Consider the following 23,281-nt stretch of genomic DNA (forward strand, 5'->3'; position numbering starts at 1 on the left):
GCAAATCTTTTTCTCTCTTAACCCCACTTTGGTTTCTTTGTCTCATTTCAATCTGCAACAGCTCCAATGAGAAGAAAGTTATAAAAATTGTATCTTCTAAAATGCAGGTGTTTAGTCCCATGGAAACGTCAACACATATAGGGATGCACTAGCAGCATTTGGAAGCAGTGTGCAAAATTAAGTGCCCTGCCTACAGTCCTGGTCATGCCAGATGGACTGGGAATCTTTGAACATTTTTCTGAACTCTATCAAAATGAACACAAAAGTTGGAGAACAAAACAAAAGCCTCCTGGATTGATTTATTGAAACTAGTAATGAGTTACTGAAGTATCACACTAGAATGATTTAGCTCACTTCCACCTGTTGTCTGAAGCTCTCTACAACCATCATTTTTCTTATGATTCTCAGAAGGTAAAACATTTTCTCAGTTTCCTCTTTGCCAAAAAGCAGTTTTTACCAAACCAGAGGATCAGAAATATACAACTGAATCATATTTAAAAGCTCTTCCAACCGCACAATTCCATAAAACAAAATACTATTACTGGAACAAAGGCAAAAACAAAGTAAACCAGAAATACTGAATCTTAATTTATTTTGCTCAAATAAAGAAACCATAATTACTAAAATATATCTGGCAATACCTCTAGCTTGAACATATTTTGCAACATACTACATTTGCTTGCAATATCCTTAATATAATATCCTAATATAGATAGAACATAAAAACATCAAACTCTCATGTCTATTTTGAGATTCCATCATCACTTACTGGATTATTCATTCTGGTGTATCTCTAACATACTCAACATTAACAGTCACTGCCTTATATTCTTAATTCCTTCATGATGATTTGCAAAGTAAGCTTAATTAAAAATATGGTCTGAGATTGTTAAAAACACAAATGTAAATTATAAATCAAGGTAGAAGTAACAATCTGTTGTTTAATTAGTATTTCCACTGTTTCAAACGGCTGATTATTGTCATGCTAATACATATCAAGCTGTCCATTGAAAAATATTCAATATAACTACATTGAATAATTAAACAGTAATATTACAGATTAGCTAATGATTACGGTTCTAATTACTGATGAAAACAATGGATTCTTTGTATATTGATTCAACAGGTGAGTACTGTACAGTACAATACTACGACAGTATTGTTTAGTAATGAAAGGTTCAGCACTTTCTTCAACAGCAATACATTCTATGAACCATTACTTAGTAGCAGCTTCACTGGTGTCCATTTTTATCAACTGAACAAAACCACCTATGTATAAAATATGAAATCTAGTTAATCATTTAAACTGTATCCTCTTTCCTGTCAGTAGGTGATTTGACTGGAGGCCTGTCACCAGTGGTGTGCCACAAGAATCAGTGCTGGGTCCATTGCTTTTCATCATCTATGTAAATGATCTGGATGTGAATATAGGAGGCATGGTTCGTAAGTTTGTAGACGACCCCAAATTTGGTGGTGTGGTGGACAGTGAAGAAGGTTATCTGACAGTATGATAGGACCTTGAACAGATGGACCAATGGGCCAAGGAGTAGCAGATGGAGTTTAATTTCGATAAATATGAAATGTTGAATTTTGGGAAGGCAAATCAGGGCAGGGCTTATACACTTAATGGTAGGGCCTAGGGATGTTGACAAACAAAGAGACTTAGGGGTGCTGGTGCATAGTTCCTTGGAAGTGGAGTTACAGGTAGACAGGGTGGTGAAGGCAGTATTTGGCACACTTGCCTTTATTGGTCAGTGCATTTGAGTACAGGAATTGGGAGGTCATGTTGTGGCTATACAGGACATTGGTGAGGCCAATTTTGGAAAAATGCATACAATTCTGCTCACCTTGAAATTGGGAGGATGTTGTTAAACTTGAGGGTGCAGAAAAGATTTACAAGGATGTTGCCAAGACTGAACAGTTTGAGCTATACGGAGAGGCCAAACAGGCTGTGGCTTTTTTCCCTGGAGCATCAGAGGCTGAGGGATGACCTTATAGAGGTTTCTAAAATCATGATGGGCATGGATAGGATGAATAGCCAAAGTCTTTTTCCTAGAGTGGGGTAGTCCAAAACTAGAGGGCATAGGTTTAGGAATGAGAAGGGAAAGACTTAAAAAGGAGCTGAGGAGTAACCATTTCACGCAGAAGGTGGTGCATTTATGGAACGAGCTGCCACAGGATGTGGCGGAGGAAGGTACAAGTACAACATTTAAAAGGCACCTGGATGCGTATAATGAATAGGAAGGGTTTAGAGGGATATTGGCCAAATGCTGGAAAATGGGACTAGGTCAGATTGGGATGTCTGGTCAGCATAGATGAGTTGGACTGAAGGTTGTGTTTCCGTGCTGTATGACGTTGACTCTATTAAGCACAGTAAATAGATACCATGAATTTTGTTGATGAGAAGAGTGTTTGGGCAATGAGCATTCAAAAGTCATGAATTGATCACTAAATTTAGTAATAAATTGGTTTTCCAGTAGGATGTCTAGTCTAAGAAAAAAAATCCTTACCAACTTTATCTCTGCAATTTATTTTGAGCCATCACTATGGATGATTTCATTTACAATTCAACTATATTTACAGCAAACAGCAGTTCTATTGTACTACTTCACAATCCATTTGCATTAACAACTTTGAGTTGATTTATGGCACATAGCTGCATAATAAAATTTAAAAATTACTCAAACCACATCTGTTGTTATAAAATTCTGCTTTATTACCAGTAGATTATCATATCCCTCCAGGTAATTAACAATACAAATCATTAATATCAGTAAAATAATGAGGTAAAACAAAATCAGAACACAATAAATGATACTTTCAAACTATTTTCAGGTCAGGGAATTAGAATCCCCAAACGTACTTCATCATTAACATTGCCTTCCTAAAATGTTAAATACAAAAGAAATACCCATGCATTACAGTTAGTCATAGCTTCACCATTATTAATTACTACGGTCTAAATGACAAAATTTCTAATACTAACATATTTCAATAAAGGTTGCTATCTGTCCTTACTAAATCTAAAGGAATAGTAAACTGTTCATCTTAGGTTATCTAACATTTTGCAATTTGCCTTCTACAAAAAGTTGAATTTATATGGCATGTTTAGCACAATATAACTCCCCAATACATTTCACAGACTGGTATAAAGCAAAACTTGACATACAAGGAGATATCAGGACAGATGATCATCAAGTTGGTCAAAGAGGTAGGCTTTAAGGCTTGTTTTAAAAAGAAGAGAGAGTGTTTTAGGGAGGGAATTGTTGATCTTGGGCCTCATGAGCAGTGTCAATGATGGAATGATTAAAATTGAGGGTAGTTGAGAGGCCAGAAAGAAAGAAAGAATTTTGGATAAATGGATCAATATGCACTATCATCAAGGTCAGTGAACGTCAACCTGAAGACTGGCCTTTCTAATTCCTCACTTTTTTTAAAAACAAAATTACTACAAGTTTCTGTTAAGTCAGAAACGTGGTTCCATTTGTCGACTATAGCATTAGGTCACTTGCTTGCACACATCAAGTACAAAGAAAATATGCCGAGTCACAATTCTATGAATTTAACAAAGCTCAATAGTAAGGTGAAAAAAAGTAAGTTAATGTTGCTGTAGCTACCCAAGCATTTACTGTTTGTGAACATGATATTGATCAAAATGCAAGTAAAAATCTCTAGGAAAGAAAAATATTCCACAAAGAGTATGGGATTTTGAAATTGCCTAAAACTCTCACATCTCAGTAGACAAATGATCAGCTGAAGATGCAGCCCAAAGACAAAGGCACATGTTCCTGTATGACTTCTGGAATATCATAAAACCCAACTGACATATTAGTTTAATAAAATTGCACAATTGCAGTCCTCCATAAATTCTTGCTCCTTTCGGGTGTTTTATTAAGTTAAATGATAGATATGTAAGTATTTTGTTGTTCAAATCCTTTTCTTTTAAATTGCACCAGGAAACACTGTAAAAACAAACTACTTAATACAACAACAATGTGACTTCTAAATCTAACTAGGCAACACATCTATTGCTTTGTTTGAAATATTATCTGGTAGGCTAGTCTGAAGAACCTACATGATATCAAATAATTGATACTTTCTGAAATTGGAAATCAAGGAATAAATGCTTTGAAAGAGCTGAGTATTAATTCTTAACAAACTGGATCCATGTATTTTATTTGCTTCCAATTATGAGTTAAGTCATATCAAAGCTGTCAACCTTAGTTAATTAAACTCAAATGTGAAGTTTTCAGTTGCTCACCGAACAATAGCTGTTAAAAAAAAGGCAATACTGCACATTAATTCAGCTGAAAGGGTGAAACAAATGACATTAATATATTCTTCTCTTGCCAATCTTTCCAAGTTCTGTTCACTGTATTTTTAATCTTTCCTCATTTGTTCCTCAACACAAACTAACTGGTGTTCCCCTGTATCTAAAACAGGTTTGCCAATATCCACAGTGGAAGTGAAAGCCTCAATTCACAACCATTATAGAAGCAGGAATAGTCGAGCATCCATCAATTTTTGTGTACTCCAAAGCAGGACATGTGAGAAATTATGGGCACAATCCTCAGAAGAGAGTGATATATTATGGATACAGCAGAATTAGTACTATTTTGTAACTAGTATACAGTTGAGGAATGGAATGAAGCCTGTTGAAGCATGCAGTTTATTCAACTTGAAAGATAAGATAGACTATACAAGCACTGACAGTCAATTTCTTCACCTGTACTTTTCTAACTTTTAGAAAAAAAGAAAAGACTCATCATTAACTAACAAATGTAACTAGTTTAGCAGCATGGAATTAGAGACAACTATTAAAATCTGTCAGGTATCATGGGGCTACTTATACTAAGAAGAAAAACATTTTTGCGCTTTTCACAAAAGTGCCATACTGGGAAAAGAACTTTATTGTGAGCAATGTTGATTCTCAGACAAATACAAGGCTCAGAACATATGGTACAACTTTATTTCCTCTGCAAATTTAATAATTCCCACCAATATGCACTACACAAATATAATTATTTCTACAGTTCTTTTATCGTATCTGAACAAAATTAACCGTATTATCAGCTGATATTAACTCTTCATGCTCAGGTAGCATTTGTGAGCCCATCACAAAGATAACTGGAGTTACTGTGGGAATAAACAGATACCTGGAAGTGCAGACCTTCTGGCAGGGGAATTGCTTTTCTCACTCAAAAGATATCTGCTACAAGTTGAAATTAATGAACATTTATATGGAAAAAGCTACATGGCGTAGTAGGATATCAATGAAAAAAATAATTCTTTCCACACACAAATGCAACCTCAAGCAATTCCTAAAATTATTTTAAACCTAATATGATTTATAAAACAACGTAATAATCTGATCAAATTAGATTGCACCAAAGTGCTAAATTTACATTCAATATATATCACAGATATGTAATCCAGTCCATCAACTCTACAAAATATTTCCATATAGAAAAAGGAAGTCCTGTTGTTTCAAATGAGAAAGAAAATACCATGAATTTTACACAGTAATATATATTTCACAAGACAGGCTTGTGAACGGTGGATACGCAACTGCGATACATAAAAATGCAAAACAAACTGACAAATAAAATTGATCTATGAGGCAAATGTTTGTTGTATACAAAATATAATTACTCTGCATAATGAGTCATATGGGGAGGTAATCCACGTCATATTTATGCACTCCAAGCAGCCAGTTATAAAGTACTTGCAGACAGGTGTCCAGCTAGGCTTTCGAAGCTGGATAATTTTGTTCAACATGGGGGAAAAGAAGAAGTATTTAATTCTGATAACTAGTCAATTTGTTACATTTAATTTAAAAATATTCCTACAACCCAAAACGGTACAAAAAGCAATAACAGTTCCAAGTCATTAAAGCATGTGGGAAAATCAAATTATAAAGATTCCTGTTCCATAACTACTTCATAGAATTCTTCAGAAGCTAAAAGTGATAAGTATCTAATCAACAGAAGAAAAGGGAACATACCAACTCTTTAACATGCAATTTCACAATGAAAGTGCCATGTCCAAAATAGCTTAAATTTTCCAAAGAACACTGAATAAATAAGATACTTACTTGAACGTACTGTCAACACAAGAAGCTGAAAGAGAAAAAGTAACAATTACAAATAATATTCCTTCTCACCCTCATAAATTATTGGTTTTGTTGTCAACAAATGGACATGGATATTGTTATGATTCCAACTGATACTAATGCTGGACAAATCAGATTCCAGAATGAAGTCTAGCTTGCTAAATCATTAATGTTTTTTGTTTGCAATGTGACACGTCTTCATTACAATAAGACAATTTTTGAACAAGATTGGAAAAGTCACAATTTTTCATAATCCACAATAGTTTAATCATTTCTCGAAATTTGTAGATGAATAGTATTTTTAAATATCGCCCATATCTTTTTCTTAATCTTACTCATAATTCAAAATCAGCTTTTAACCCTAACTCATCTGGAAAGCACAAAATAGGAATGGTGGCAAGTTTTAAAAATGAAGAACTATTTATTTGGAGCTCCATACGAGATAATCTATAAATGCAGTAAAGCCATGATTTCAAATCATAACAAGAAATATACGAGGTCCTTGCTGAATTAATCTTAGGCAGGATGTCTCACTGTCCCCAGCATAGAGAGTGCAAAACAAAAATAAGACAAGGTTCTAGTGATATCCAGCAACCCTTGTGGCAAAAGTGTGTGAATGTAGTGACCGAGTTCAAAACTAATCCACCCCGTAGTTAAGAAGCTTACTATTGCTCATAGTTATTCTGGACAATCAAATATAGCCACTTAAATAGGTTATCCAGAGGCTGGTGGAGAACCATAAACCAGCACAAAATACTGCCTTCAAGAGAGGGCTTCAGAAAACTGAAAAATATTATTTGGCAACTGTTCATGTTATCAGCACAGAAGCTGCACAAGGTACAACTCGAAAACAAAACACGTTTCTTGAGTTTCTTTAAAAAAAAAAAGGCCTGCTTGGAACTATTTAAGTAATTATATACATTTTATTCAGTAAATAGAAATCTGATGTTTTACTAAGAATCCATAGGCTGACATTTTACTTTAGCTTTAAGAGTAAGGTAGCAAAATCACTGTCGACACCAAGAATTCTGCACAGACTTCCTCACAACAAAAGATAAATATTAAAATTATGTACATATTATGACCTCCAAAATTATGAAATGCTTCGAAAGGCTAATCATCGCTCAGATCAACTCTGGCCTACCAAACTGCCTTGATGTTTTGTAGTTAGCTACCAGTGCAACAAGGTCCACGGCAGAATCTCTCACCCTGGCCCTACTGATTGCTGGAACATCTGGATAACAGGGACAGCGATGACAGGCTCTGACTTACTGACTACAGTTTCACCTTCAACACCATAATTCCAAACAAACTCGACGCTAAACTCTGAGACCTAGGTCTTGGCTCCCCCCTCTCTAACTGGATCCTCAGCGGCCTATGGGTCAGGAAGTCATCAGTAAGAATAGGTGACAAAACCTCCTCCACCCCAGTGCCCCGCAAGGTTGCACACTCAGCCCCAATGAAACTCCCTATACACTCACAACTGCGTGGTCCCAACTCCATTTACAGGTTTGCTGGCAACACCACCGTTGCAGGTCAATCTCAAACAATGACAAGACAGGATACAGCAGCGGCATGGTGTAAAGACAGCGATCTCTACATCAACAGCAGAACAGAGGTGGTCATTGATCTCAGGAAGTAAGTGGAAGGCATGCTCCTGTCTGTACCAATCGTGCTGACAAGAGGTGGAGATGATCCATAATGTCAAGTTCCTGAGAATGACAGTCACTGACAATCTGTCCTGGCCCACCCACGTCAACACGACGGTCAAAAAAGTACAACAACTGTCTCTACTTGCTCAGGAGGCTAAGGAAGTCTGGCATGTCCATTAGGACTCTGACCAATTTTTATAGGTGTACCATAGAAAGCATCCTATCTGGAAGCATTACAGTGTGCTATGGCAACTGCTCCCCCCAAGACCGCAAGAATCGCCACAGAGTTGTGAACACAGCACAGTCCATCATGCAAACCAGCCCCCCATCCACTGATTCCATCTATACTTCCCATTGCCTGGGGAAAGCAACCAAAATAATCAAAGACCCGTCCCCACCCTGGTTATACGCTCTTCCACCTCTTCTGTCAGGCAGAAGATGTAAAAGTTTGAATATTCATACAAATAGATACAAGAACAGCTTCTTCACTGCTGCTATCAGACTTTTGAACGGACCTCTCAAATGTTAATTCTGATCTCTCTCTCTCTGTGCCTTCTCTGTAACTGTAACACTGTATTCTGTACTCTGTTCTACTTCCCTGAAGCACTTTGTATGGTACGATCTGCCTGTATAGGATGTAAAACAACACTTTTCACTATGTCGATACATGTGGCAACAATCAATCAAACATCTCCAGTAACATTTGTGTACAGATATGAGCTACGTTAGTATTCTTATTACATTATAATTATGATTTGGTTACAAACAAATAACAGCCTTTAATATTACTCTACATTATTAATCTGTGGTTCTTCACTACTTCTGTGTAAAAGCAAAGGCTGATCATGTAATATGGACACTGGCTTCTGAGAGTTACTGATCTGAACATATTGTGAAAGCATGGGACTAACATGTAATTGAAGCTGCAGTAACATTGAGATTGATGAGTTGTTGTTTTCTGCATTCAGCCCCCTTGTATGGTTGGAGTCAGTAACTCTCAAAACACTAGAGTAGATTTTGACTGCAACAATGTAGAACAGGTGATATTGGAGATATTAATAGAAGTAAACATCTAGAAAACAGTGTAAAACAGGCTACTACTGTAATGATCCAGTTCATGGCGTTACTAGACAGGTCAGATCCCAGAATGAAATGCAGCTTGATGGATCGTAGGTTGTTTTTTTGTTTCATTAGTTAACATGGCAGTTGGTCAATGAAACACATTCGCATGAGGCTGCAGATGTTCTTTGACAACAGAACATAATTTCTTACACAAAATAAAGAAAGCAAATAAACCAAGGGCTTATTTCATTCTTTTTCTGTATCTTTACACACTAAAACATAGTTTCACTCTGTTTCCCAATATTTTCTCTTACAGAGGCAATTCCAGAGAAACTATACTCCCATTTTAACATAAGTTGGTATCTAACTGACTCCTTCCAGTTTCTTTTTCTTCAAGCATAGAGACAACTTCATGATTCCTGTCAGAATCTGATGTCATGCATCTTTCACATTTATGATATACTAAACTTTTGCCAAATTTTAACAACTTGAGAATTCCAATGCAAAGCTCTCCTGGTTTCCTCTGAAACTCAAAAACTAGAACAGTAAATAAAACATGCTCTGAACTCAACTCTTGATTCTTCTCAACTAAAGCTTTGGTGTGTTCAGAACCGAGTTTAAAACCAAACATATGGTTTAATGCATTTCCACTATCATAAAACCAAAATAGAAACAACTTATTCAGTTAGCACTCTAGGGGTCCTCCCAAGGACTTGGTGTCAATCACGTGTCTTCTTGGAATTGGTACACTTGGGTCAGTAGTCCAAAATGACATGAATTTTGACATTTTATGAGAAAGAATTCCACAGCACTAACTTACATGTTACGTGGTTTTTCAACCAAATTCCAAAATTATATTTTATTTTACACATCATTTGTCACATCAACCATTTTATATTACGTCACAAAGACAAAATCTATGTATCTCAGTATATCAGAAAACAGGTGTTGAAATAAAATAGGTTTTCTTTTTAAGAAAACTGAACAGCCAGGTCATACCAAAAAGTACTGCAGTTAACTCTAAGCAACAGGTTTGCAAATAACAGGTACTCATGGGGGAGAAAAGACTCTTTAAACAAAGCGGGGAACAAAAGGACAATTTGTCTCAATTTATTTGTATTTCTTTTCTCTTACCAGTGGACGATGAAACAATAAGACAGCCATGGTATTGATTTCGAACAAGATGCTTTGCCATGGCATCTGAGCCAGTAGTATCAGCTTCAAATGGACAGTGAGTACACACCAGTTTGACATCTCTGCAACAGTATAAAGTACATAACTCTTTGAAAACAAGTACTTAATCATGTGAAAGGATAATTTGTCAGTTCACAACACCTGAAAATTGGGATTACCCAAGGTATTTGCTTTTGTACAGGTTTATAACAGCTTGGACTGGCTGATGGAATATATCATTTCAATCAGTTAGTTTGAATTTCCACTGGGCACCTACTAGCATGCAATACCCAAGTCAGCAACCCTACGTTTGACTTGACTTGAGATTCTGGACAAAGATCAAGTTCTCAGCTTTTGCTGTCATTCTATTTTTGCCACATCACAATAGGATAAGTGAATGAGAAAAAGATGAGGGTACATCTCACAAATTAGGCTCGAAGAGTGAATGGAAATAGATGGGTAAACAGAAATCCAACTATGTGCATTTGAGCAATTCACAGATTTTTCAGATCCAGAATCGTGCTCCAGCAACATTATTCCACACGATGTGGAAGTGCCAGCATTGGACTGGGGTGGATAAAGTCAGAAGTCACACAACATCTGACAAAAGAAGCAGTGCTCCAAAAGCTTATGATTTCAAAGAAACCTGTTGGGACTATAACCTGGTGTCGTGTGACTTCTGACATTATTTCACATGGCTATTAACCAGTTATGAAACAACTGCATGTAACAACCAATTCCGAGCATCTACAAGAATTGGTAAGAGAATTCCACAGAGAAGTTATGAACCAAAATGTACTGCTAAAACTCTGCAAATGTCTTAGATTGCATTGAAAGCGCCAGATCTTCTGCCTGCCACATAAACACAGAGCTCTGGCTTGCAGTCTTTTGGGCAAATGGTCAAACTTTTGTGAAGAATTAACAGAACATCTTTCCAAGATGCTACACAGTGGGACTTGGTGGGGAATGACTATCCTTACACTCTGCATGTTTCAGACTTATCAAGTTCAGAGACAAAAGATATAATATGCGTGCCATACGAGTATCAGGCAATGACAATCTCCAACAACAGAGAATCTAATCATCAACCCTTGACATTCCATGACACGACCATTGCTAAATCCTCCACTATCTGTGTTCTGGGGGTTACCATTGATCAGAAAATGAAATGGATCAGTCATGTAAATACTGTGGCTACAAGAGCAGATGCAGCTAGTAATTTACTTCTTGTCTTTCCAATGCCAGTCTACCATTTACAAGCCACAAGGCAGCAGTGTGATGGAATACTTTCAACTTGACTGCATAAATGCCGCTCCAACATCTCTCAAGAAACTTGGCATTATCCAGGTCAAAGCAATCAGTTTTACAGGCACCCAGTCCACCAGCTTCAACATTCACTCCCTTCATTGCTGATAAACAGCGGCAGTAGTGTACGCCATCACTAAACCTCCTTCAATGCTACCTTTAAAACCCATGACCTCTTCCACCTAGAAAGACAGGGGCAGCAGAAGCATGGGAACACCAACACCTGTAGGTTCCCCTCCAAGCAAATCACCATCTTGACTGCATATCATTGTTCCTTCACTGTCACGGATCAAAATTCTGGGACTCCCTCCCTCACAGTACAAGAGCGTTCCAACACCCCATGATTGCAATGGTTTGGGACAGCTAACCACCACCTTCTCCACTGCATTTAAGCATGGGCAATAAATGCTCATTCAGTCTGTGACACCCACATCGCATGAGCAACCAAAAATAATTCACTGAGAAATGCAAGTGAAGCTGAGTGAAGGCTTCCTGATCTCTAACATTAAAACAATCTTTCCTAACGGAAGTTGACAATTTGTCTTCACCATACAAACTAAGGCTACATTTGGCCATCAACTACATTATTCAGTTTGAACTGAATTAACTTATTGGTTTTGTTTCCTATCAGATGGGGTAATACCAGTTTCAAAAAGCTTTATCATTATTTCTCTCATCATTTGATAGCTCACTGAATTACCTTGACGATCAGACTTTACACGAAGTCTGACCGTCAGAAGCAAATTCCCATTCTCTTAAATGGGGCAAATGGAGAATTACTACAAGTGCAATTTTCTCAGTGACCTACTTAGATTCAAAATTATATTAATTTTCCTACCTCAATTTGTTTGAAAATTCTCTGAACATCAAAAATTTCTTCTTACTTGGGACAGTATGAAATCTGCAAAACAGAACGCATTAAAAAGATGACATAGGTATATTTCAGAGAATAATCCTCTTTGATTGTCTCAATTATGCTTGATCTAAATAATAAAAAAACTAAAATGTTAATCACACAAAATAAAATCCTATTTATGAACACAAATTAACATAATATATTTATGTTTTCAGATTGTCAACAGCTGAACAACATTACCCATTTAAAATAGTGTTTTTTTGTTGGTGTTTGATTTCTTGTTTGAGCATATAATATAGTTAAATCAGCAGGAAAAACTAGGCTGCCGAAAACTGTGATGAAAGTTAGTAAAAACAATTTACTTTGGATATTATAAGGGACACAAAAAGAAAGATGAACCTAAACAACACAATAATTAGTGAAATTGATTAACACAATTCTTATCTGGCCAGATTTTTACTTCATCCCATTAGATTTTTATACATAGCAAAATGACATCTACTTATTGTTGAGGCTCTGGCTATTTACCTACACAACAATAAAAACTGTTCAAAGTTAAAACAATGGACAATGACGAGCTTGTAACTAGTAAACAGTGTTATTTTCTCCTCTCTGGATACAGCAAAGAAAGTGTCAAGGAGGAGGAATAATTAGACAAATTGGCCATGGAAAGATTCTCTACCTTCTGCTCATTTTCTCATCAATTACATTCCAGGCAAGGTGGTCCATTGGGAACTCTCCCAATGCATCAACTAACACCCTCAACTTGCCATCTCTTTGATGACCTACCTTCACAACAGGCAACGAGGAGGCTGGTTTCCTGGCTGGATAACAAAGGCAACCACGGTGGTGGTGGTGGTGGGCTCCAATTTCCCCACAATGACCCTCTGACTCCTCATTCTCCCCATGAACCCCGCCCTATAACAAGCAAAAGAAAATGACCTACCTTCTCGTCAGTGGATCCCTCAAGGAGTTGGCCTTGACTGACAGTCTCCAGGACTCAGAAGCTGCCAGCCTCTGGGGAGCCAGGATGCCACGGTCAAGTAATAGGCCAAGATAGTTGCTGAAGCTCACTAGTCAGCTCTTAACAAGCTGCCTGGTGTGCTAATGGTTGAGCTTGCTCTGCATTAAGGCTGCCGAGTTGGTTCACACATAACGCACTTGCTCCCAAAAAAGGTAAAATCACAGCCTTGTCGTGTGACTGAAGTTAATTCCATATTGACCTCAATCTTAAGAGACCACTGATGTTAGTGCAATCATTTTACCCTAGTCAACTAGGAATTAAAGACTAACATTTGTTGTATCATTTAGTTCTCTCATCTTGAAAACCCAGATCCTTACCCCTAATTTCTGATTGAGAAAAGGAATGAAGTCTAACTATACACATCTAATCTACTACCAGCACAAAAAATACACTTTTAACACATATACTCAAGCTGCAATACTTACATGCATATCTTGCACCTGACTTCTGATAAAATGATAAATTGTATATGAAGGGAGGAAGTTAGCAACTTGTGGAGGATTTTGTTTTTCTACACCTCTTCACCATTTAACTTGCCCATTTTGGTAGTGGAAATTGATAAAAATGTACTTTAATAATGCCTAAAATGTGACACAGTACTCAGTTTTGGGTAAAACGTAACCAAAAAGATATCCTACCTCTTCAAGTGAGCCACATAAGATCTGTTGCAGCTACTTCTGAATCGACAATAAGAGCAATGGGCATAAGTAGAAAAGTGATTGGCAAATACTTTAATTTCTGAGTCACACTCAATACACTTGTGAACCCCAGATTCAGCCCTGCAAATAATCAAAATGTATCGCAGTCAAGAGTGGGAAAATCAAAATTAAAAGTATTATTACTCTAAAAGTAAATAACTATCCTTTGAGAAAGCACCAATAAACTAAATGGATTTTTCTTAAAAACAGCATAAATTTTTAAAATGCCAGAAAGCCATTAATTCAACATCAAAAATTAGTATGTCAACACCTGAATTGTCTATTTATGGGGCTTGGGTACTTCGTACCCTGTTCCAGCATAAGAGCTCAAGAAACTGCACCTAAACCAACACAATGCCAAACTGACCAATTGGCCATTTTGCATTTGTTTGCAAGATCTTGACAAATAAGGCAATGTCAAAGGGTACTGGTGATAAACAGGAAAGAAGAACTGAAGCCACAGCCATGATCATCAACCTAGCTATGACAGTCCTCTATGGTGAAGAATTCCACAGATCCAACAGCCCTACAAAACATTCCCTCTCATCCCTATCTAAGACAATTCAGAGTAAGGAGTTGCTTATGTCCTCTGGTCCTTGGCTTGCCCATGAGGGGAAACAACCTCTCCAAATCTACCATGTCAAGCCCCCTAATAACCATGATGTTTCAATAAAGATCACCTCTCATTCTTCTAAACTTCGATGAGTAGAAACACAACCTACTCAACCTTTCCTCACAAGGTAGTCTTTCCATATCAGGGATCAACCGAGTGAACCTTTTCTGGGCTGCATCTTATTATATGCAGTACCTTACCAATGCCTTTGGGCAATCCAAGTATATTACATGCACTAGTTACCCTTCATTTTCTCAGCTTGTCAACTCCTCAAAGAACTGTAAGTAAACTTGTCAGGCATGATACTCCCTTCATGAACCCATGCCAGCTCTGCTTGGTTATATTATGGCTTCCAAATGCTCTGATATTACATCTTTTAGAACAGACTCAACATTTTCCCAATGACAATGTTAAACCAAGTGGCCTATAGTTGACATTTCTTTTTCATCTTCCTCCCTTTTTGAATTTGGTGTTTTATTGGCAGTTTTTCAATTGTCTGAGACTTTTCCAGGATTGAAGGATTCTTGGAAGATTACTACCAGTGCATCCACTATCCCTTCAGCCCCTTGATTTACTATTTTTGGAACGCTATTAGAGTCCTCTGCTGTGAAGACTGAATGTAAGTACTTGTTCAACTCTCTCGGTACCAAATGGCTTATTCCTTCGACTTCATACTTAGTATCTTACTCCATGGAAAAGAAAATCACTACCACACATGCCAATGTCACTTTTATATTTCCTTAAGTTACCATGTAGATTTAAGCGGAGACATGAAGATGTTCGACAGTCTGGCCTCTCTTTCTTAATGCAAAATTTCACTAAAGACATCCAAAGAGATCAAATAAATTAAGGGAGGGGATGAATTCAGGTCTCTCATTTTTCAATAAAATGAGTGCGAAAAATGAAAATGATGCTGGCTCTGCAATTATTCATTTAGTTTTATGTAGCCTTGTTTATGCATTTTTTGAAGGTACTAAAGTTAAGTTGATGTGCAGATAAATCTAGAAAATTTACCTGAATGATCGCAGTACCAAGTTAGCAGATTTGGTTATTCTTTTGTTGGGGAGACTTGGTTTCTTTTCCTCTTGCTTAAAGTATGGTGATGATAATGAACTTGTTCCAGTATTAACTTGATTTATAGTTGGTAACTGTGATTTAGTTACAGATGATGAGCACTGGAGTGCAGTTGCAGTGTTAGTTGAAGGCATGGGAGATGATCCCACCTGATAAGGTGTCATGGAAGCACGAATAGTAACCTGTTATATTAAGAAACACATCTATTAGAAGACTATAGGAAATTCCCCAACCAACAAACATTTTTAGTCCATGAATACAGTTTTTCAAACCATCAGATAACACAATTGAGCTGGATGAAGGGCTTATCTTATGAACAGAGGGTGAACCTATCCACTGAAGTTTAGAAAAATGAGAGATGCTGTTATTGAAACATACAAGATCTCGAAGGGACTGGTTAGAGTGGACAACAGGAGGAAGTTTCCCCTTGTGGGGAAGACTAAAACTAGGGAATGCAATTTAAGAATGAGAGATAAACAAAATCAGAACGTGCTGGAGAAATGCAGCATGTCTGACAGCATCTGTAGACAGAAAAATAAGTTAATGTTCTGAGTCCAGGGAGCCTTCACGAGACGTGAAAGTGGCTGGCAAAGGGCAGTATTTATGAAGATGGCGGCTGGGGAACACAGCAAAATGGATTGATGAACTCCATGCCCAGCGAGAAAGAAACAACAGGGAAGCAGACAAAGAGATTGTTGATAGCAAGCCGGGGAAGAGGAGAAGCCGAATAGACGATAACGGGGACTGAAAACGGGTTGGCTGTGCTCACAACAACCCTGCAGGACAGGATCTGGGAGTGGGTAATGAACACTGAATAACAGAATCACAGACATACAGAGAGGTGTTCACGCTCTAAAATTGCTAAATTCAATGTTGAGTCCTGAAAGTTGCAACATGCTTAAGCAGAAGATGAAGTGCTATTCTTGCAGTTTGCAAGGAGCTTTGCTGGAGCACTGCAGGAGGGCTGGGACAAAAAGTCTGGCATGGGAATACAATGGTGTGTTGAACTAGCAAGCAAGTGGAAGCTCGGGATCATTTTTATGGATTGAGTGGAGACGTTTAGCAAAGTGGTCACCCAGTCTGTATTTCATCTCCCCAGGGTAGAGGACAGCGCAGTGTGAGCAGAGAATACAGTAGACGAGATTGAATGAAGTGCAGGTAAATGGAGTCTTCACTGGAATGTTGTGCCTAAGGCCTTGGATGGTGAGAAAGGAGGAGATAAACAAGCAAGTGTTGTACCTTCTGTGAGCGCATGGGAAGGAGTCATGCAGTTGACAGGTGGTGTTTAGAGTGAAGGAGTAAACCAGGGTGTCACAGAGGGAACAGTTCCTGTGGAATGCTGACAAAGATGGGGAAGGAAATGTTTGTATGGTGGTGGCATTCCACTGGAGGTGGTCAGAAATGGTAGCTTATGATCAGAGGTTGGTGGGATAAAAAGTGATAACAAAGGAAACCCTATTGTTGTTGTGGGAGGGAAGAGAAGGGGTGAAAACAAATGCAGGAAATGGCTCACATGCAGCTGAAGCGACTGTAACCACGATCACAGGGAATCCTCAATTGAGGAAAATGGTGGACAGGTCTGAGGCTCCCCTATGGAAAGTGGCCTCATCAGAACTGATGCATTTGGGGTCAGAGTAACCGGGAGGACGGAATAGAGTTCTTAGAGGAAGCAACGTCTGAGGCTGTATAGTCAAGGAGACTGTGGGAGTTGGTGAATTTGTAATGAATATGAATGGCCAGTCTATCTCCAGAAATGGAAAAGGATATCAAGGAAGGAAAGGGAGGTGTCAGAGGTTGACCAGGTGGAGGTGAGGGAAGGATGGAAATTGGAAACAGGAAACAAAATTATCATTTTTCCAATTCCAGACTAGACAGGAAAGCAGCACCAATGATATGGGTATCCATGCGTTCTCAGAGCCATACGTTTTCTCCTATGGAATGAATAAGTGTTCAAATTGTAACAAAGGAGATTCTTTTATCACACAAATTCCCGCTACTTAACCAATAAAGCAAAGATCTGAATTTAAGTTTTTCAAACTGGTTTCCCCAAGGAAATCCAAAGAGGGCAATGTTATCATCAGATTTCTGACTATCTCCAGTCAGGCAAACCATAACAATGGTGTTTTGAATATTCAGTATTTGATGATATACTGGAATGTATCTTCCAGAATTTTTTTGTAATGCAGTTCATGAAAAATTCGAGACTCAACATATGGACTATGTAGCACGCTTGGGAGTAAAGACGACAATGGACACATGGATTGCTCCCTCCTATTTGTCTGGATCAGTTGTTGACAAATGGATAGAAATTTGACGGCAAGTGCCTTCTTGGTAGAGCAGAATGGCTTAGCAGTAAAGAGTTGACCAACAATGTGTGAGACCACAGTTACACTGACAAGACCCAGGTAAGGACAGCATGTTTTCTTCCCTAAAGGATAATCATGAACTAGAACATGTAGTTCTGCTACAATGCATGTTTCGTTAATGTGAATTGGCTGTAATGCAATTGATGAACAGTGGACGCTGTTTGGACAACGCAAACTTTCTGCTGTACAGGTATAGCGATTTTCTTTAGTGATTTCCCTATAACACGACATCCCACAAGAACGCAACTATCGCATTATAGGACAACTACCTGTATGTCAACAAAGTGGAATTATTCAATCTGACAGCTTCACAGTAAATTCCACTGAAATATTATTGAATTAGTTGTAGTTTTTTTTAAAATAAATGAGTCCAAATTCTTAATCTGCTATGGCCTTAAGTCGAGGTTTCTAGTCCACGAACAGAAACACAGCATTATTGTACCTGTTGTTTCATCAGGATGCTATACAACAATTAATTATTCGGCTGCTAGTGAGTATGTTCATGTAACTGGTACCTTCTAAAGTGGCAATGAGGGCCACCAAGTATACCCTCTGATCTGTAAGAGGTTAAACACTATCAGCTGATCTTGAGGTTGATTAAAGGGCAATGACTTTTCTGCAAACTGGTGGCTGCCTCTAAATCCAAATCCAATACAAGGTCAAAAACTAATATAATTGGCTACCGCTTTTAAATTATGAAAATATTTTTCTGTTTTTGTAAAGTAGTTATAAATGTATTAAGAGTGTCAGTTACAATCAAAAATCTTGAAAATGACACAACTTAAACTTAAAATACTGTGCAGATAACATCATGCAATGACCAAAGACATTTTTCAAACCTAGTTCCTGCCAAAAAGATTACAAACTGCTGGAGAAGTTTCATAAATTGCTCTTGAACCAGCTTGTCAGGTGTTCACCACAGATGCCTGAAGTTGTTATTTTCAATTCTTCCTTTCTTCTTTCATTTAACGTTCATGTAAAACCCTTCCAAATTTAAATTGCTGGAGGCAGCAAGTAAGAATTAGACACTAGCCATTTCCCATTATTCTGGAATTCAACACACAACTAATAACGAGTGTGCAAGCTGCAGGTGACGAAAGGGTCTCTGCATTTTATCTTTCACTTTAATTTCTGGATTTTTTTCACTTCAAGAAGAGTATACTTAAAGCAGTTACAATAGATGGTAACTATCGCATAGCATTTAAAATTTAGCAACAAACACTATTTTCTACATTGGTCATTTGCATCAGGCATGAATTAGTGCATGGAGTCACACAATGTTGTGGATAAAAATAGTGGTGGCAGTGGTGAGCAGGGGGTTATGCTCTTCAAACATATTATTTAAAATTCAAGGCCCATTTGCCGAAAAGGACAATTGAGCAAGTACAGCATTCTCCGATTTCAACTACATTCATGGCGACAAGAATTATGGAATTAGACTAGCAGTGCTGTAGACATATGTCCCACTGAATTTTCCTTCAGGAAGAGACAAAAAAACAAATTAGACTTTGACTTAAAACCCCAAGTACTTATACGATCAAAGAAATGTGCAAGGTACGTGTACATGTAGTGTTATATCAAGCATATTCAAAGTGACTGCATTGGTAGTCTTCTATGCCTTTATAAACCAAGTAGGTCTGACAAATTTAAAACCGAATGCTTCTTTGAAACATTTAACGTCAAACTAAACAGTAATATTAACAGGAATATGAAACAATTATTATATTCTGCAATAACTCTCTCAAAAATGCAAGCGTAAAGCTCTACCTTTGTTCCAGGAGGTAGACCTTCTAGCTGCATAGGTTTCCGAAATGTCCTATGATGTTGAGTTTTATGGTCCAGTTTTTCTTTACAGGTCAAGAACTGAAGCTTACACTTGCTGCAACGGTAGACTCCTTTTTTCTGGACAAGCAACAACAATTTTAAGTACTTCTTTGAAATTAGAATGTAAAGAGGTGAAATTTACATAATTCAGAGCTGGTTGGTGTAATAAAAGAGCACTTAAAAGGGGAGGGGAGTGAATTGTGGCAGAATGGTCTTTCATCTAAAAGATTTGCTTGTTTGAGGTTTACATTCCTTTGTTTGAACAAAGCATTATTCGACCTGTACCTCCCAAATGACATCATTTCCATGTTTAAGTTGGGCAGCACAGTGGCTTAGCGGTTAACACTGCTGCCTCACAGCACCAGGGAGTTGGATTTGATTCCAGCCGTAGGAGTGCTGATAACCACCTCTCCAAGCATTTTCACCAGGTGCCAATCTCCTTTGTCCCCATAATCCTGCATATTTCTTAAACAGAAACAAACATCTAATTCCCTCTCCAACGTTTCAAATGATATATACACATGCCCTTTAGAATAATACCATTATTTTGTATTTCGTCTACTCATTTTTCCCAAGCTTTATCACTCAAAAACTTGGAAAATGTTCCAGATACCCAAATTGAGGCCATTAATGTGCAATCAAGAAAAGCAGCAGTTGTAGTACAAACCCTGGTGAACTCTGCTATACATTTTCCTATAGCCCATAAACAAACATTCACTGCCACTTTGAAATTCCTGTTACTCAGTCAACTTTGTGTACATCCAAACATTTCTCTTTTCACCCAGTGTCTTTTGGAACTTCAAATACACCACATCAACTGTGTTAGCTCATCAAAAGACTCAAACTAGTTGATTAAACATTGATTTAAACTGTTGCTAGCTTTCCCTCATCGATATTTATCCAACCAACTGTTAATTTTATCCCCAATCATCAGCTCGAACATCTCAAGAACAGGAGTGTCTCATTTGCATTTCTCCAATCCTCTTGCATCCCCTCCCAAGGTGGTATATCTGCTTCCCTAAAGGATATTAGGAACAAGATTTAGTATTAACAGAAGTGACAGCAATGTCGCAATAAAACAGAATTGAGAACAGCTTTACATTACAAACTTATTAACTGTATTTCAATTCCACCAGCTGTCACAGTGGGATTTGGACCAGATCATAGGCCTTGGCCTCCAAATTACTGATCTCATGACATTACCACTACACCACCATATCCCCATGAAGATAGCTTGTTGTTCTGAGGGTGGTGATGGGTAGAGTCTCTTTTTTAAGATGATCAATGCCTGGCACTTACATAGAGACATACAGTTGTACAGAATGGAAACAGATCTTTTGGTCCAACTTGTCCATGCTGACCAGATAGCCTAAATTCATCTAGTAGCATTTGCCCCATATTCCTCTAAACCCTCCTATTCACGTACCCATCCAGATGCCTTTTAAATGGTGTAATTGTACCGGCTTCCACCACTTCCTCTGGCAGCTCATTCCGTACACCCTCTTCTTGAAAAAGTTGCCCTCTTACATCTTTTCCCTCTCACCTTAAAACTATGCCCTCTAGCTTTGGGCTCACCTACCTGAAAAAAAGACGTTGGCTATTCACCCTATCCATGCCCCTCATGATTTTATAAACCTCTGTAAGGTCACCCCTCAGCCTCTGATGTTCGATGGAAATTAGCCCCAGGGTAGTCAGCCTCTTCCTTCAGCTCAAACCGTCCAACCCTGGCAGGATCCTTGATAATCTTTTCTGAACCCTTTCAAGTTTCACAACATCTTTCCTTTAGCAGGGAGATCAGAACTGAACACAGTACTCCAAAAGTGGCCTAACCAATCTCCTGTACAGCCACAACATGACATCCCAACTCCTACACTCAATGCACTGACCAATAAAGGTACGCGTACCAAAGGCTTTCTTTACTACCCTGTCAATCTGCGACTCCACTTTCAAGGAACTAGGGCGGCATGGTGGCTCAGTGGTTAGCACTGCTGCCTCACAGTGCCAAGGACTCAGGTTCGATTCCACCCTTGGGTGACTGTGTGCCCTTTGCACATTCTCCCTGTGTCTGCATGGGTTTCCACCAGGTGCTCCGGTTTCCTCCCACAGCCTATCATGTGCAGGCTAGGTGAATTGGCCATGCTACATTATCCATGGTGTTCAGGGATGTGTGTGTTAGGTGCAAAAAGGTGCAAAACCAAACCCAGCAAATACAAGTGAGCCTGTTTAACTTGAGTGGCAATGAAATTTTTTGAAACAATTATGCAGGTCAAAATTAATAGTTACATGTACAAATTCAGGTTATTTAAGGAAACCAGCATGGACTTCAAGGTAAAGTCATGTTTAACTAACTTGCTGAAGTTTGGGCAAAGCTGTTGATGTGGTGCACATGGTTTTCCAAAAGGCACTGGTTAAAAGGTGCATAACAGATGTGAGCAAAGTTAGAGCTAAAGGATTAAAGGACACTAGCAACATGGTTACGAAATTGGTCAAGTGACAAAGAATATAGCGATTAATAGATATTTTTTGGGCTGGGAAAGTTTGTAGTAGAGTTTCTCAGGGATTGGTGGTGCTGGGAGTATTGCCTTTCCTCATATTAATGACCTAGATTTTGGTAAACAGGCACAATTTCAAGGCTTGCCAATGATGTAAAACTTGGAAGTATTGCGAACTATAAGCAGGATTGTGTAGAACTATAAAACAGGAGGATTGGTAAAATAGGCAGGAGGGAGATGAAGTTCAAGGAGCAAAAATATGAAGTGATTCTTTTTCAGTCGGAAGAAAACAAACAATTTAAAAAGTAGGATATAATTAAAACAGAAGCAGAAGGACTTGCCTGTATATATGTGTAGTTTATTGAAGGCGGCATGACAAGTTGGGGGAAGAGTTAGTAAAACAGACAGTAACTTAATTAGAGCATGGATTACAGAGCAGACAGGTCATGTTAAAACTTGTTGAAGACATTAGTCTAGTCTCTGGAGCACTGTGTTTAGTTCTGGGCATTGCCACTTCAGGAAAAATGTGAAGGCACTAGAAAGAATGTAGAAAAGGTTCTTGAGAATGGTTCCACGCATGGAAGAATTTTGGTTATTAAGACAGATTGGAGAAATTAGAACTGTTCTAGGAGATTTGATGGAGGTATTCAAAATCATGAAGGGCTCTGACAGTTATGACAAACTGTTCCCACTCATGCAAGGTTAGAGTATGGAATTGGCAAAACAGAAAAGAAATATGAAAAAAAGAATCATGCTACAAGTAGTTCAGATCTGGAATAAGTGCTTTGCTCTCTACCCTCCCAACAGACAGAAAGTATACTGTGCTAATTTACTGGAGAAAAATATCACTATTACTTATCTTTTTTGCTTATACAGATGTTTCAGATCACAAAATCCCAAGAAAAGTGCTTACTCTATAGATGGTGTCCACTATAAAATATTATTTTCCTAGACTTAAGGAATTTGTGGGCTGAAATTGGGAAAGAACTGTTTTAAAAGAAAGAATTATTGAAGGATTGTTGCGGTTTTT

General features: G+C 38.0%; 1 protein-coding gene across 6 annotated transcripts in view; it reads right to left on the reverse strand.

Moving 5' to 3' along the window:
* The window catches only part of LOC109920956 (zinc finger protein 280D-like), a 108,484-nt gene that overhangs the window by 12,387 nt on the left and 72,816 nt on the right, over positions 1–23,281 (reverse strand). For all 6 annotated transcript variants that reach the window (XM_048615782.1, XM_048615785.1, XM_048615784.1 and 3 more), the window contains exons 12-17: positions 19,703–19,837; positions 15,510–15,751; positions 13,823–13,963; positions 12,143–12,205; positions 9,961–10,082; positions 6,095–6,119 (exon numbers count right to left, since the gene is read on the reverse strand). In XM_048615782.1, the coding sequence (XP_048471739.1) occupies positions 6,095–6,119; positions 9,961–10,082; positions 12,143–12,205; positions 13,823–13,963; positions 15,510–15,751; positions 19,703–19,837 (728 nt within the window). The remainder of the gene's footprint in view (positions 1–6,094; positions 6,120–9,960; positions 10,083–12,142; positions 12,206–13,822; positions 13,964–15,509; positions 15,752–19,702; positions 19,838–23,281) is intronic.

This window comes from Rhincodon typus, chromosome 33, assembly GCF_021869965.1.
Source record: "Rhincodon typus isolate 14 chromosome 33, sRhiTyp1.1, whole genome shotgun sequence".
In the NCBI taxonomy this organism is placed as follows: Eukaryota; Metazoa; Chordata; class Chondrichthyes; order Orectolobiformes; family Rhincodontidae; genus Rhincodon; species Rhincodon typus.